Raw genomic sequence first — 15,283 nt, forward strand, 5'->3', positions numbered from 1 at the left:
AAGACCCAGGCCCTCCCTCCTGAGCCCTTGATTCACACAGTGTCACTCTTGAAAGTGATTAAATGGCTCAGGAAGGGAATCCGTTTTGATCAGAAATTCTTAGGCTTTCTAAAGGTCTGAGAAGTTTCAAGCTAGACTAAAGGAGGATCGAAAGGCAAGGCCGAGTCCACCTCTCTAGGCCTTGAGTTCACCTTCCAAACCCTCCAGGCCGGTGGGGGCCTGCCTGCCTGTGGCCTGTTCTGGGTCTTTGTATCAAGCTCCTACTGCCCAATATGGCAGCCACAGGATGGCAGTGTGTGTTTGATTCACAGTTTGCAAAACCAGACCTAGCCCCGCCTCATGTGCACAGCAGCCCGGTGGGGCTGGAGGCCGCCATAGTGGAGAGCACAGATGCAGAAGAGACCCAGAACAGGGCCGCCATTGTAGCCAGTGCTGTCGGGCCGCCCTCCTCTGTGGCTCCAGAGGTGAATGGGCTCATTGTGAACTGAGCTGGGCTCGGAGGGGGACGCACACAGCCGGGCCCAGGGCCCAGTGCCGTGTGGATACTCCGCCTTGTGTGGAGTTGACATTTTGCTAGATGAGATCTCTCTTCCCATCTTCCCAAGTTGGCATTTCTTGCCCAGGTCCTGAGCAACTGCCTTTTGCCAGACCCCAACCAAGGTTCCTCAGGGGGTGGAGAGCCAGCTGCCTTCTCCTGGCCTCCTTCCTTCCCTGCTTTGGGTGTGTTTCCTGTCCCTGCATAGGGTGGGGGGGTAGGGTGGGTGGGGTCAGGGGAGGGGGGTAGGCCTGCTTCCTGTCCCTTCCCCCCGGGGGTCCAGCGCTTGCATCTCTTGACTGTGGGGCAGTCACCTCATAGTAGCTGAGTACATGCCTTTTTCAATGAAGGGTGTCTTCCTAGAATTAAAATCAAGTTTAAGGGAAAAAAAATGGCTTGTTGGGTTTTTCCTTTCCAATTACAATAAGATCAGTGTAGATCTCCTTGCAACAAGTCAAACCACTCAGAAAAAGTGAAGACCCCTCTTTTGGCAGGTGACCACTGTTAACCGTGGTGTCTTGTATCTGGACTCCCTGCCCCATGTATAGACAAACCTGTTCAGATCACAGGAGGCTGAACCTGAACCCCCACTCCATGTCCCCTAGTCCCGCTCCTCTGGCCTCCACTTTTTCTCATTGACCTCTTGGCTGCATCTTCTCCCTGCCCCGTGAGCGGTTAACAGTGGAGACTGGCCACCAGGGAGTCTGCAGTCCCACCTGAGGGGCAGCCGTGGCCAGTGCTCTGTGTGGAATGGGGGCCCTGCAGGGCCTGATTTGGTGACTTCACATCTGGTTTTTAAAATTTGGATTCTACTTTTCTTTCTTTCTCGTTTTCTTTGGTGGTGCTGAGGATTGAACCCTGGGGTCTCGCATCAAATCAATTAATTAATTATTTTGGGTACTGGGGGGTCTAACCCAGGGGTGCCTGACTGCTGAGCCAGGTCCCCAACCCTTTTTGTCTCAATAAGTTGCTGAGGGTCTTGCCAAGATGTCGAGGCCGGCCTCCGTCAGCGCCTGAGTCTCTGGGATCACAGGCCTGTGCCACTGTGCCCAGCTGCCAATTTAAAAATTTTAGAATAGTGATGTCCTGCTGTGGGGGCTTCTGATGGCCATCCTGGATCGCTGGTTCCCTCGTTACCCTGGTGGGGCTCTTCCTTCCTCACCAGGCTGACCTGGTTTGTCACCTCTTCCTCCCGAATGAGCCTAATTCCCTTTGTGGCACTTCAGTCTTTGGGGACCATCCTTCAAACCAGGTGGCTATTTTTGTGGGGCCAGAAATAGTCGGCTGTGAGGAGCGAGGGACTGTGTGGTAGGGCAGCTGGGCATCTGTGAAATCTGGACCAAGTCTGGGGGCCGTGGACGCCAGGCTGAGGAGGGGAGCGGAGGCAGGAAGGAGGTTGACTCCTCGCACTCCTGCCCCTGGGGGCGGGATGGGGTGACAGGCTTGAAAGGCCACTTTGGCCTTGTCCTGGCTGCAGGAGGCTTCACCGTGCAGGTGCAGAACTGAGAATCCCGGTGGCTGAGGACCTGGGGAGGTGTCCCCACAGAGATTTTCAGACTTAAAAGGCCCCTAAGACAAAGGGCAGGGAGGCTGGGGCCTCCGGTCCCTGTGGTCTCCTGGCAGGGAGTGTGTTTTCCCCGGGGAAAGTCACTTCTCTTTTTTTACTGCCCCTGATTCTCGGGAACAATAGCTCTCCCCAAGAGGTGGGATGAGTGGGAAGTGGGGGGCCAGGAAGCCTCCCAAGTCCCCTACATTGGTGTTCCAGTGGTGAGTCTGAGCACAGCCCTGACACATTCAGGGTATAAATCCTTATTTAATCCCTTTCTTTTAGGGGGAAATGGGCCCGAATGGCCCTGTGCCTGTGGAGCGGGGAATTTCCTGTTTTCAGGTCCCCTTTGGGCTGTGGGCTCCACATTCCTGCTCTTCTGGATTTGCTGAAGACATTCCTGAAGGCTGGGGAAGACAACCTGCAGAGAACATTCTAGATGGAGGTGCATCCATGTGCAAATGGCTTGTCTGAGCAGTAGAAAGGGGGCCGCTGCTCGCTGGGGGCGCTGTAGGTCTTGATAAGAGGCTCTCGAGGAGGGCTGGAGCAGGATGTGCCTGGTCTTGTTGAGGCAAGCAGACCAGCCGGTGGTTGGATAGTTGTGGGACTGGAAAGTGGCTGCCAAGAAGGTTGGAATGAACGGGCAGAAGTGGTGGTGGGGCAGGAGCACCCTTTGCTGAGCACCTTTTAGGTGCCAGGCACCCTGTAGACCTGTCATCCTAACCTGCCTCCCTCCCTCCCTCCCTCGCTCTCTGCCTTCCTTCCCAGCACTGGGGATCAAAGCCAGGGTCTTGCATGTTTCAGGCAAGCCCTCTACCCCTGCCCTTCTTATTTTGAGACAGGGTCTTGCTAAGTTGCCCGGCTGGCCTCCAACTTGCAGTCCTCCTGCTTGAGCCTCTTGATTTCCTGGGATGAGGCCTGAGCCAGCACACTCCCTGCACCCTGGGAGGCGGAGGATTCTTAAGGTAGCTTCTCAACAAGCCGTAGCCGAGAAATGTAGGAGCCCTGTACAAAAAGAAAATAGAGAAGTACTTCCCTTGCTGTACCTTCCTCCCATACATAATCACACACTCCTGATGTTTCTTTTTAAACTTTTTTTTGGTCTAGAATGCAGTCAGTCATTTTGAATTTACTAGCCATGTGGCCATGGGGCTCTTTTCCTCTGGGCCTCAGTTACCGTGTCAATAAAATGGGGTTTCTGAGAACCTACTGTCTCTCACAAAATTGTGGTGAGTTGAAAATCCACCCCCCCACCAGTAAATGGAGGCAGCTGTTTGTTTCTGGCCCTCCTCCCTGGAGGGCAGGCCCTCCCCTGATGCTGGTGGCCTGGATATCTGGAGTTGCTCAGTGACTATCTGTGAGTGACTGTTGCCTTTGTTTTCTTCCCTTTGAAATGCAGGTGAAATGCTGGGTGTCCTCAGCCCAGGCCCAGGCCAGGCCAGGCCAGGCCAGGCCAGGCCAGGCCAGGCCAGGCCGGTTGCAGCAGCGGGGTGGCATGTTTACTCAGGGTTAGGCCTCCTGCCAGCTCACCGGAAGGTCCTTGATACCGGGCTTCTCAGCACAGTGGATCTTATGGACCTGATCAGTCTGTCCTGGGGCCGTCCTGTGGGGTGTATGGCAGAGTCCCTGGTCTCTGTCCACCACAGGCCAGTAGCAGCCCCTCTCTTTGTCTAGTCGCAATTACCAAAATTATCTCCAGACTTTGCTGCTGGGTGTCCTCTGGGGGGACCCAGTTGATGACCTCTGTTCCACACTGTTTTAAACATCTGAGTCCCTTAAAGGTGGGCCTGGATGGATGTGCGGTTGGGGGAGGGCTGCTCTGAGTTCCTGCTGTATACTGGATCCTGGGGATACAGATCCAGGGTAGGAGCACCTGGCGTGTCCTGAGTGTTCCATCAATCTGTTATCCCCATCCCCCACTTAAAGTGTCACAGCATTCAGGGGCCCAGCACTTACTGCGTGTCCTAGGTCTTGGCAAACCCAGCGTGCCTGGCCCCTCCTGCACCTAGGTCTTGTGGCTGCCTGGTTTCTGAGGCCTTTGTGCCCTGACAGCACACAGATGGGTCTCTGCGTCCCACCATGTGGCCGCCCCTGATGCTCTGCATGATGCTCTGCGTCCCACTCCCGCGCTGCTGTGCGTCCTGTCTTGGGCTCCCGTGGCCACGCTGCAGTGGCTGCCCTGGCGCCCACTCTGAGCGCACCTTACCCGGGGCGGTAGGAAGGGCATCTCAGCATCGCCCCACTGGTGTCCTGGGGACGGGAAGCCTCCCTCCTTCCCTCCCTCGGCTCCATGAAATGTGGGCGATGTTCTGCATCTGAAGTCCTCCCTTCCCCAGAGGGGTGCCCTGCGATCGCTCTGGAGGGCTGTGCTGGTCAGCATGCTCTTGTCTTCATTAAGGGGACTTTCCAGAGGCCTGCGGAGCGCTGCCCGGTTCCCAGCGGCTCCTCGGCCTTCATCTCCTCCTTTCTGAGGCGCCTTTCTTCCCCTTTCTTCTCGCAGACCCACTTCTGGGCTTCAGCTGCAGCCGCCACAGAATCGCCTTTTTGTTTCTGAACGGGCCCTCGAGCCGCCACGGCTCCCACTGCCCCATTTGAAGTGTGGGGCACCTGAGCTTCCCAGAAGCCCGGCCGCGCAGTGGGGGTGGGCACGGAGTCCCTGCAGCCGCGTGAATCACGCAGATGGGTCTCTGCCAGCAGAGCCAGCGGCCTTGGGACGGCCGGCCTGAGGCAACCGGTTCCTCCACATTCCCTGTGTGGTCTGGCCGAGGTGGCTGGCCGCCCTCCATGTGCCATGTTGGAGTGGCCTGGAGGCCTGGCCTCTGAGGGTGGGGAGTCAGTGCTTTCCTGGAGCGGGTTGGGCTCTGCCTCTTGGTAAATTGCACCAAGCTGGTTCTCCAGCAGGAGATCCCTGGCCGGTGCTCTCGCCTCTTCCTCCCCCAGGGCCTCGATCCAGCTCCAAGGAGAAGTGAGGTCGCTCAGGCTGCTGAGCTGGAAACAGAAGCCCTTAGGAAACCAGCCCCCTTCCCTGGGTAGAAGCAGGTCCACCTCTTCATTCAAACTGCCCTTTGATCCCATTTTGCCCTGTGTGTGGGGTGGGGGAGGCTGTGCAGGGGCAGGGTCACTCCTCCCGCACCCAGGAGGGGCTTCTCCTTTCCAGGAAGCGCATCAGAACTCAAAGGCAATTTGAGCAATTATTAAGACAATTGAAAGCACATTGAAAATACAAGGCACTGCCCGCAGTCCCCTTCCCCTCCTCACTCCTGGCTTGCAGAACAACCAGGACTCCTTGTGTTTATTCACCTTCACCTGAATAAATGGCCCTTTGGTGCAGTGCACTGAGGACTTGCAGCTTGGCTCTGCTGCTGTCGAGGGTGATAAATCAGAGGCGAAGGCTCAGGGACATGAAGGCAAGCCTGTGCCCCAGACGGCCTGGTCGCAGAGAGGTGATGGTGTCCTTGCCCCACCAGGCGACCTAATGTGTCCAGGACCAGGGCTGGCCTGCTAAGTGGTGACTCTTAGCCTGTCCTCTGCTTCTTCCTCCTCCCCCTGGGAGAGGCTGCCGAGGAGCCGGAAGCAGGAATGTCTGCAGAGCAAGCCTCTGTGTCTTTGGAAAAGGACAGGCCAGACCCTCGGAGAAGCCAGGCTTCCTCCATGGCCGGTAAGCGTGCCCTCCCTGATTCCTGTGCTCACTGTGGGTCGCGGTGCCTGACTTGCCGGGGAAGTGACCCTCTTATCCCTCTACCTTGTTTTTCCTTCCACCCCGTCTCCTGGTTCTGGGTGGGAAGCTCCCGTCACCCAGGGTGTCCTGGAGGAGCCACCAGGGCCGTGGAGGAGGCCGCTGTCCTCTGACCTGGCAGACCTAGGCAGGCGGGCGCCGTGCTCCCCAAGGGTTCTGTGGCTCTGAGGCCGCGTCTGCCCCAGGACTGTGGGGCTCACATGCTCCTGGAGGCTCGACTTTCTTTGCTCTAAGGACAGTTTCACTCCCTGCCCCCATCCTTTGCCCTGATTCTTGCTCTCTGCCAGGAGGAAATTCCGGGCCTTCTTCTTTTTAAATGATGTATTTGCTTCTTGCGGAGGCCCCAAGGTTCCTGCAGTGGGAGGCTGCTTGGGTCCCTGCTCCGGGTCCCTGGAGGGCAGCTGCTTTGGAAGTGATCAGCCCTGCTCCACCTCGCTGCTTCTGGGAGGGCAGCTGCGGGTGGTCCTGTTTGAGGCGGGCTGTGCCGAGGGCCCTCGGAGGGCCGAGGGCCGTGGTCACTGAGAGCTGTCTTAGCCTGGCCTCGGCCTCCTCTGACCTCCTCTGCTGCTGTTACCCGGGAATCCTGCATTTTTATGGTCTGATTGAAATGCAGAAATCCATCCTGGCTCATTCTGCATTCCACATGGACTGGTGTCTTTGATAACTGTGAACTGTTTGTGGGGTTGATTTAACTTGCACTTTGGAGAAGGCAAGCTCTGCTTTGGGGGCATGGTGGTGGTGGGGAGGAGGAGGAAGAGGGGGAAGAGAAGGAGCAATGATTGAGATAGTTCCTTGATTGAGCTCTCTTTGTGCCCAGTCTTCTCCTGAAAGCTGAGCAAAATCAACTCATCTCCTCCTTTGGTGACTCTGCCCTTATCACCATCTTACAGAACAGCCCAGAGAGGCTGAGTCGCTTCCTTACGGTCACACTGCTGGGGAGAGCAGAACTATGTTCTGGAGGCTGTTAATGCCAGAGAGCAGTTTCCTGACCGCCTGTCTTTGTCATCTATGACCTGGTGCCTCTACTCTGTAGGATGACCAGTTGTTCCAGTTTGCCCAGGGTACCCTGCTGCGGTGGTGGACATGTGGTGGTGGACATGCGTGTCCCACTTATCTCGCATGCAGGCCCCAGCAGGCCTGTGCAGACGTCGTTAAGGAAATTTAACACCCACAGAAACAGGAGGCCTGGGCCTTGGCACTTCAGCCCTTCCCCTGGAGGGAGGCGATTCCCTGTAATACGTGTCATTTCCGAGACCCAGGAGAGCATCCAGTGCTGACTCAGGCCCTGGGCGTGGGTGGGGACAGGGTGCCTGGCGTGGCCTGTCTGGGAGGCCTCGGTGGAGACAGGGAAGGGAGGGGAGGTGACCCTGGAGCCCCCAGCCTCTTTTGTAGCACCCGGCAGGTTCTGATGCCACCGTTGGAAGATTCGAAGGTGAATGTGCTCCTGGGGGACTGTCGTTGGAGAGAATGGTGTGCCACCTTTGCCCAGTTCCCGCAACTCCTTGTGGGACCTTCCCTGCCCCTACAGCTGTTGGGGAAAAACAAAAACAAAAGCAAAATGAGAGCCACCTGTTCAACCCTGGGCCCTAACTTAGCAAGTCCTCGCGCTCGGAGCCAAGGATGAGGCCCTGCTGGGGCGAGGTCCCGTGGTGCCAGGGTTGGCAGCGTGGGCCTCAGAGCCAGCACAGCTGCCTGGGTTCAGTTCCCAGCCTGCCACTCAGCAGCTGTGCCTTCTTGGACAAGTGACCTGGAGGGAACCACAGGGAAGCATTTTAAATGGTGCCTTGTGCTTATTGCATGTGACAAAGGACAGTCTTGGCTGTTAATACCTGTGGCTCAGGAAGGCTCAGAGGCCAGGCCTGCTTGGAGGATGGATCCCCTCAAGTCACGGCGTGGCGGGCAGGGGCGGGCAGGGTTGTTCTGGTGGCTCCCTGTTAGGTCTGGGGAGGATCTCATCACATGCTGGCTCTTGGTGCCCAGGAGACTTCCCGTATTCTGAAGATCTTGGGGACGTGTCACCAGCCGGGAAGCGTGTGCTGCTTCCTGTTGCAGGCCAAGCTGTTTCCCAGAGTCATTACCCTGCTCCTCCCCAGATCCCTCACGGGCCAGACCTACCCGGAGGGCGGGTGGGGGCCCAGGCTGGCTGGTGGGCCAGCCCCATAGAGTCACCAGAGAAAGTGGCCAGAGAAACCCAGACTGAAACAGAACCAAGAAACCCTTCAGATCAAAGGTGAACCCTTCCCCGCGCCACAGTCCAAGTGGCTGTTTGTCATCCTTCCAAGTTCGTGGATGAAATGTGCTTAGCAATACGGCCTCGTCAGAATTAAATCATTAAAGGAGAGAAAAAAAAAATTGACTCAGCCTTTTGGAAAAGCTCCCCGGGGTGGCTTTGTTACCATGACAGCCAGATTTCTACCACCATCTTGTCACCACCAGAGGCCTGGTCTTAGCCAAGGGCTTGCGTCAGAGCTGACCGCCATCTTCGACCTCTGAAAGGTGTGGGGTCTGGTGGACGTTTCCTGGGGTTTCTGCCTCGGAGCCTTCAAGGAAGGCCCTGCTCTTGCCAGATGTGTCTGCTGATTGGGGGCTATTAAATTTCTGCCCCTTGGATACAGCCACTCAACTCTCATTAACTCTGGGGGGAATCAGGGCCTTTGTAACCGCAGACAATTGTTTTTTTTTTCAAAAAAATTATTTATTTATGTTTTTAAAAATATTTTTAGTTGTCCACGAATACAACACCTTTATTTTGTTGGTTTAGTTTTATGTGGTGCTGGGGATCGAACCCGGGGCCTCGCACATGCTAGGCAAGCGCTCTATCACTTGAGCTACGACCCCAGCCCACAGTTGGGGTTTATATGTTCTGCTGAGACTGGAAAGTTGGGGATACTCTTCAGTGTGGTGACCTTGGGCCAGACCCGTCCTTTTATAGTGCAGGACCCCGGTTTCCTCTCGGGGTCCTGGTGGGCTTGGGCAAACCTGCGTGGGTCGCTCTAAATGGTTGACGGGAATATTGATTTCTAGTGTTGTTCGTGGAATTAAAGGAGTTTGAAGTCCCAGAGGGACTTTAAGATCTTCTGGCCCCGTGGTCTTGATCTCCAGGACACCTCTGAGAAGCCTGAGTAGGCTGTGGCCGCTCGGCCCAGGGAGTGGGGTCTGTGTGCAGGACGCACCTCGTGTTGGTGGTGGGCTCCAGGGAAGAGCTTCCACTTGGGTCCCTTTCTTCCTTCCCTCCCCACTTTACAGACCAGGCGCTGAGGCCCTGAGAGGGAAAGACACTTCCTGGGGCTCTTTGACATAGCCTCATTTTCCCGCCTGGTTGCCTTGCCCGGCTCTGTTAGTGGAGCCCCAGACCAGGCCCCGCAGGGTGATGGGAGGACGCTTCCCTCCGCGGAGCACACCTCCCCGGGCCCGAGACCTCACAGTCCCCCAGACACACACCACCCGGAGCATCTCAAACTGGGCGCATCTTAGTCCCTGGAAGGCTGTTGAAGAGGGTGGCTGGGGCCTGCCCCAGTGTCTCTAATCTCCTGTAGATCCAGAGCAGAGCCCCAAATCGTCATTTCTAGTGTATTCTCAGGTGCTGCTGCTGCTACTGCTGCTGGTCACCCTCACCCCAGGGGACCTCAGTCACAGAGATAACAGGGTGCCAGGGGGAGCTGGCGCTGCTCCGGCCCCGGCGGCCACCTGAGCGCTGGCTGGGCTGGTCCGATCACCAGACCCTGTGTGTCTGGGGCTGAGGGAAATGAGTGGCAGGTGCTGGGTGGTCCTAGCAGTGAGGATGAGCTCCCTTCCAAAATCCTCCTGAGAAACACTGAAAGCCTTCCCTCCCTCTCCCTCTGGTGGGCTTCTCTCCTCTCACAACACACTTGAAAACACACCAACCAGAGCCTTTGCCTGATTGCTCTCGGTGTGTGTGTGGTGTGGCTGGGGTGGAACCCAGGGGTGCTTTGCCACCGAGCTACACCTCAGCCCTTTTTAATCTTTTTATTTGTTTATTTTTTTGGTTCTGGGGATTGAACTTGGGGGACGCTTGACCTCTGAGCCACATGTTCAGTGGTGTTTTATTTAGAGACAGGGTCTCACTGAGTTGCTTAGCGCCTCACCTCACGGTTGCTGAGGCTGGCTTTGAACTCTTGATTCTCCTGTCTCAGCCTCCTGAGCTGCTAGGATTATAGGCGTGTGCAACCAGGCCCAGCTCCTTTTTATTTTTTAAGACAAGATCTTGCAAAATTTGGAGGCTAACTTTGAACTTGTGATCCTCCTGCGACAATGGGATAACAGGTATGCGCCACCACTCCTGGCTCAAAACACCTTTCTTAAACTTTTATACTCTGAAACTTGAGCAGAGTAGGGGTCACGTAGCACAAATCCCAAGCGCCTTCTGTGGTTCTTTTTTTTTTTTAAATTTATTTATTTTTTTTAGACAGAGAGAGAGAGAGAGAGAGAGAGAGAGAGAGAGAGAGAGAGAGAGAGAGGGGGAGGGAATTTTTTAATATTTATTTTTCAGTTTTCGGCGGACACAACATCTTTGTTTGTATGTGTCTGTGGACTGGCTCGAACCCGGGCCGCACGCATGCCAGGCGAGCCGCTACCGCTTGAGCCACATCCCCAGCCCCCTTCTGTGGTTCTCAATCCAGTTCCAACTTTATCACCTGGGACTTTTTTTATCCTGAATTGGGCCTCCTCCTTCATTCATCAGGGACTTTGGTTCGCACCTGCTGCTTTTTTTCTTTCTTTTTTTTTTTAAATGTGTAACTGAACTTTATAAATACTTTTAATCTCCCTTATTTTGATAAAGTCATCCAGGCACATAGTGAATACAATACACAGAGGTATACAGTGAAAGATAATCTCTCTCCGCTCCCTACAGGTCTCCTTCCAAGGCGGCCACCTGTCCCTGCTGTACTTATGGTTCATGTGAGAGTCTTCTGAGGATGCACAAGCACCAATGTAGAGTCACATCCTTACGGTCCCTTAATGTGCTGGATACCTGTTGCTTTTACAATGTGGCACCGAAGCTTGACAATGTCAGGTCATGGGGAGGTGCCCTTTGGATCCTTTCTGGTTTTGCAGTGCTAGGGAACACTCCAGGGCCTCACACATCCCCGGCTCTTTTTAATTTTTACTTGGAGACAGGGTCTCACTAAGTTGCGGATGCTGATCTTGAACTTGCCATCCTCCTCCCTCAGCCTCCCGAGTCACTGGGCACCTGGCTGCCTGTCTTTCTCAAGGGCGGGAGCATTCCATTGTGTCTGTGGACTGGCTCTTTGTGGACGCAGAAGTTGTCCAGTTCTGGGCACAACACACGGTGGCTGAGTGGGATCCTCTTGTTCCTGCTCTGCTCCAGGAGGGGACTGTGGAGCCAGGCAGTGTCGAGAAAGTGAGTTTTCCCGTCAGACAGTGGAGAGGACCCTTCTGGGAAAGCCGTTTTCCCTGGGGACGGTCCCTATTCCCGGAGCCTGTCCTGGGTTCTGTCTTTTAGCTTTCTCACTAACTAGCTCCTGTGTCTTGGGGGCGACCCTTTGGGCTTTCTGGGCCTCCACTTGGTGTCTGTGGGATGCTCCCCCAGACCCGGGCTCTTCACCCTCAGGACACCTGTGGTTAGCACTGAATTTCCTCTCATCACTGGTTTGCCGATCATTGGTTCAGAACTTTCTGGAAGCCTGGTGGTGAGGCAGGAGAGTCCGCTCATTGTCAGGCCTTGCGTTCCGTGATATTGGACCAGTCCACCTCCCCTGAAGGCGGGAGATGGTGCAGGGTGATGTGCGTGCTGAGACCTGCCCGGTGGTGAGCTGCAGGAGGAACATCTTTGGAGATCGTCATCTTCCTGTATCTCACATCCCGTCCCAGCCCGGTCCCAGCCCAGTGCGCGGGGTGTGCTCTCTGCTCTCCACTCTCCTGTGTCTGTAGCTTTTGCTCTCCAGGATGTCAGCTGTCCCAAGCTGCGCCACTATTATCCATAAGCCGAGGAGGCCACCTTGGGGCATGGGATGGACTGTGGTCCTTGCAGGTGAAGACGGAATGGATGGTGGTAGAAGGATGCACTAAGATTCTGACTGGGAGGGAGGCTGGAAACAGGCGGGTCTAGTAAGAGGGGGGCTGGTACTTTTCAGGCGAGAATCAATAAGAATGTAATTTGTATTGATTTCTTGGGAGGAAGGTCTCAGAGTGCCCACTGCTGACAGCTGGGAGAACTTTCCGGTGGGCAGGGTCATTCTTTTTACCTGTTCTGTTTTGTCAGCTGTGAGCATACACAGCAGCGCTCCTTTTCTGCACAGAGCAAGGTGCGTCGTTGCCCTGGTATGTGGCCTTGGTGACCTGCCTTTCATCGTTTCCTGATTGGCCATTTTTGTGGGTGTGGAAAAGAAGTTCTTGGGCATGCGAACAGCGCGGGTGACTATGTGACGGATCCTAGGAGCTTGGTTGCGGCCTTGTCAACAGGGACACAGTCGGGAACGGTGATGAGTGTGCAAGGTGGAGACTCATTCTCACCCCGACGTGGGATTGTTGCCTGTGGGCCCTGAACTTTTTTTGTTTTGACAACCAACCAAGATTTCATAAAAATATCACGTAGGAGTGGAGAGTGGTGGTTCATGCCTGTAATCCCAGCTCATTGGGAGGCCGAGGCAGGAGGATCACAAGGTCAAGGTCAGCCTGGGCAAGACCCTGTCTCAAGATAAAATTTTAAAAAAGGGTTGGGGATGTAGCTCCGTGGCAGAGTGCTCCTGGGTTAAATCCATAATACCCTCCCCCCCAAAAAAGTCATGCACATCGAAGAAAGACTGTTTGACCTTGACCTTGGACAACAAAAAGGGGGGCAGGTATATTCTAGGAGGAGGAGTATACTTGCAAATGACCTTGAGTTTGGGGGAAAATGCACCCCATCACACTCACCCTCCTGTGGGACCCTGGCCACCCTGGTGCTTTAAAATGTGTGGTCCTGTGTGTGTCTTTCAGATCCTGGCTCTGCAGACAGAACAGCCCAGAAAAGAAAGTTCCCCAGCCCCCCCCACTCTTCCAATGGCCACTCGCCGCAGGACACTTCTACAAGCCCCATTAAAAAGAAAAAGAAGCCCGGCTTACTGAGCAGCAACAGCAAGGAGCAGGTAAGGCTGCTGCCGGGCGCGGCGTGGCATGGGCCGCCAGCGGGCAGCAGTGCTCCGCTCCTCGGGGCCGGGCTTGGCAACTGTTCAGCAGGCTGCCCTGGCGCTGCCTGCCATTTGCATGTGCAGAAAGGGCAGCTCAGAGGGGCTGTGTGAGGTTTCCAGGGGTTCTCGGGTCTGTTTGGGGACAGAGTAGTGACCCAGAGGAGATGAGGATATTGTTCTCGAGGGGCTGGGGCTTCTCCCTGGCTTCACGTTGCCATACTCTGAGGACAGTTTTCCCGGTGGCCTCAGGATCTCCCCTGCTGACCAGTGCTGGGCGACACAGCTCCCTGCCGGTCTCGTTTTCTCATCTGTAAAATGAAGGGTGTGGGCCCCTGGTAGAGGCATGGCCCAAGGGTCACCTCCCCTTCTCCTGAGCACAGGCTCTCTGTCCCCTTGGCTGACAGGGTTGTCAGAGGCTGGGAAAACCTTTCACCATCCTGGGCCTCATCTCGGGAACCTTCTGGCCCTAAAATTCTCTGGTGCAGCTTAGACATTCCAAATAGGGGACGTGAGAGCCCTGTGGACTCACTGGCGGAAGTGTCCACCCCGTGTGGACTGCGAGGTCAGGGGCCTTGAGTGGTTCTTGAGCTGCGGTTCCTGCGACCCGCTCATCTGTTCTGTGCATTGCCGGGCCCTGGAGTGGGCTCTGGGGATGGAGGGTTGAATTAGACGAGATTGCCGCCTTCACGGGAAGGGCCTGCCACGTTCAATGCCCGGCCTGGGAGAGGCGTGTGTCCAGCGCAAATCTATTTCATTCTCAAAATTATAGAGTGAGCTGCCAGCTCTGCCCTTGGCCCTGTGACTGGGCACGTGGACCTCCGTGGGTCTGGTTTCCTCGTTCACGGAATTGGGCGTCCTGGCGCTGCTGCTCAGGCCCCGGGGCTGTCATGGAGACTCACGGAGCTAAAGGACAGGGCAAGAGCAGAAACGAAGAGCGCAGCCGGGCTCCACCGCCAGAGTGTGATTTGACATTCGACCTGGGAGGCAGGCTGTTTCTGTGGCAGTGTCCTAGACCCCGACACAGTCACGTGTGGCTCGTGAGCCCTCGAAATCGACCAGTGTCAGGGAGCAACTTGGTCTTTTCCATTCTGTTTAAAGTGACGTGGCTGCCTGGGGCTGGTAGCTGCCTCGCCAGTTAGGGATCCCATCGAAGGAGGAGCAACTGGGGGGTCCCACGTGTGTTTTCAGGGGCTCTTGGAAAAAGTACTTGGGGAAATAAAAAAGCGTTGATGATGATACCGAAGCAGTGTTTGCCCCATGTCACCTGCTGTTGCAAACATTTGTGTCAGTCTGAATGTTTGTGCCAGGAACGGCCGTGTGCGTCACATTTTACAGTGGAAAACATAGAGATTGAATTGCTCTTTCTGTCCCAGAAGCTGGTGAGGACCTGCTGCAGTTGCCCCGGAGCCATCTCAGAGCTATCAGAAAGAAAATGGCCGTCAGATAACCCTCAGCCCTTAATTAAACCACCAGTTTGGCTTCCTGAGCCAGCACTCCCTTTCCAGTTCCCAGGGAGTCCTGAGAGCAGATGCCCTTCCTGTCGGAAGCTGTCTTTTCCTGTCCCCTCCCTCTGCCCGTGCACCCATGCCCATCCATGCACACCCATGCCCATCCATGCACACCCATGCACACCCATGCACACCCACAGTGGGAGTCCCCACTGTTCTCTAAGAATTTGCTCACAGTTCTTTCTCTGGAAGCTAATCCGCTCGGGTATTTGCTGCTTTGCCTTCTTGCCCTGTGTGAAGACCGTTTCTGTGGCACAGAAACCTCATGACCAACTGGTGTGTCTGTAAGTTGGTGTCCCCTGCTTTGGACTGGCAGCCTCAGAGAAGGAGCCAACGTGCAGGGCTGTTGTCACCTCAGGGCCTGACACAGGGTGGGAACTCGCGAATGTAGAAGGCACCCGGCCAGGGACACACAGGGCCTGAGCACACTTCCTGTCCTCTCCAGTATCCAGATGGGGGAGGCGCTCCTCTTGGACACAGGATCCTTCCAGTTCACTGCATCTGGGACTCACTGGGTGGTCACATCAGTGGCTTTCTCTTTGAGCTTCAGTTATGTCCTAAAACAGGGTCTGGGCCTAGAACATCGTAAGGTCCGTTGCACGTTTGCATTACTGATCCAAACCTCCAAGGCTCAAAGGCCCAGAGACTTTTGTTGGCAAAGATGGAGTGACCTTCACTGAAACCGGAAGACGTCCCTGACCTTCGACCCTGTCATTCCTAACAGCATTTTTTTTTAAATGCTGGCAGAGTAGGGTCAATATTCTTCATGTGCAATCTCTGTTTTCCTCACAGGGAACTTACAAGAAA

General features: G+C 55.4%; 1 protein-coding gene across 20 annotated transcripts in view; it reads left to right on the plus strand.

The window, feature by feature from the left end:
* The window catches only part of Zmynd8 (zinc finger MYND-type containing 8), a 97,821-nt gene that overhangs the window by 18,985 nt on the left and 63,553 nt on the right, over positions 1–15,283 (plus strand). For 19 of the 20 annotated variants that reach the window (XM_076852000.2, XM_076852004.2, XM_076852005.2 and 16 more), the window contains one exon: positions 12,778–12,926. In XM_076852000.2, the coding sequence (XP_076708115.2) occupies positions 12,778–12,926 (149 nt within the window). Of the gene's footprint in view, positions 1–5,656; positions 5,740–12,777; positions 12,927–15,283 lie in introns of those variants that run through there. The other variant, XM_076852001.2, reaches the window with a different exon arrangement.

The sequence above is a fragment of the Callospermophilus lateralis genome, chromosome 3 (genome assembly GCF_048772815.1).
Source record: "Callospermophilus lateralis isolate mCalLat2 chromosome 3, mCalLat2.hap1, whole genome shotgun sequence".
NCBI classification, from domain to species: Eukaryota; Metazoa; Chordata; class Mammalia; order Rodentia; family Sciuridae; genus Callospermophilus; species Callospermophilus lateralis.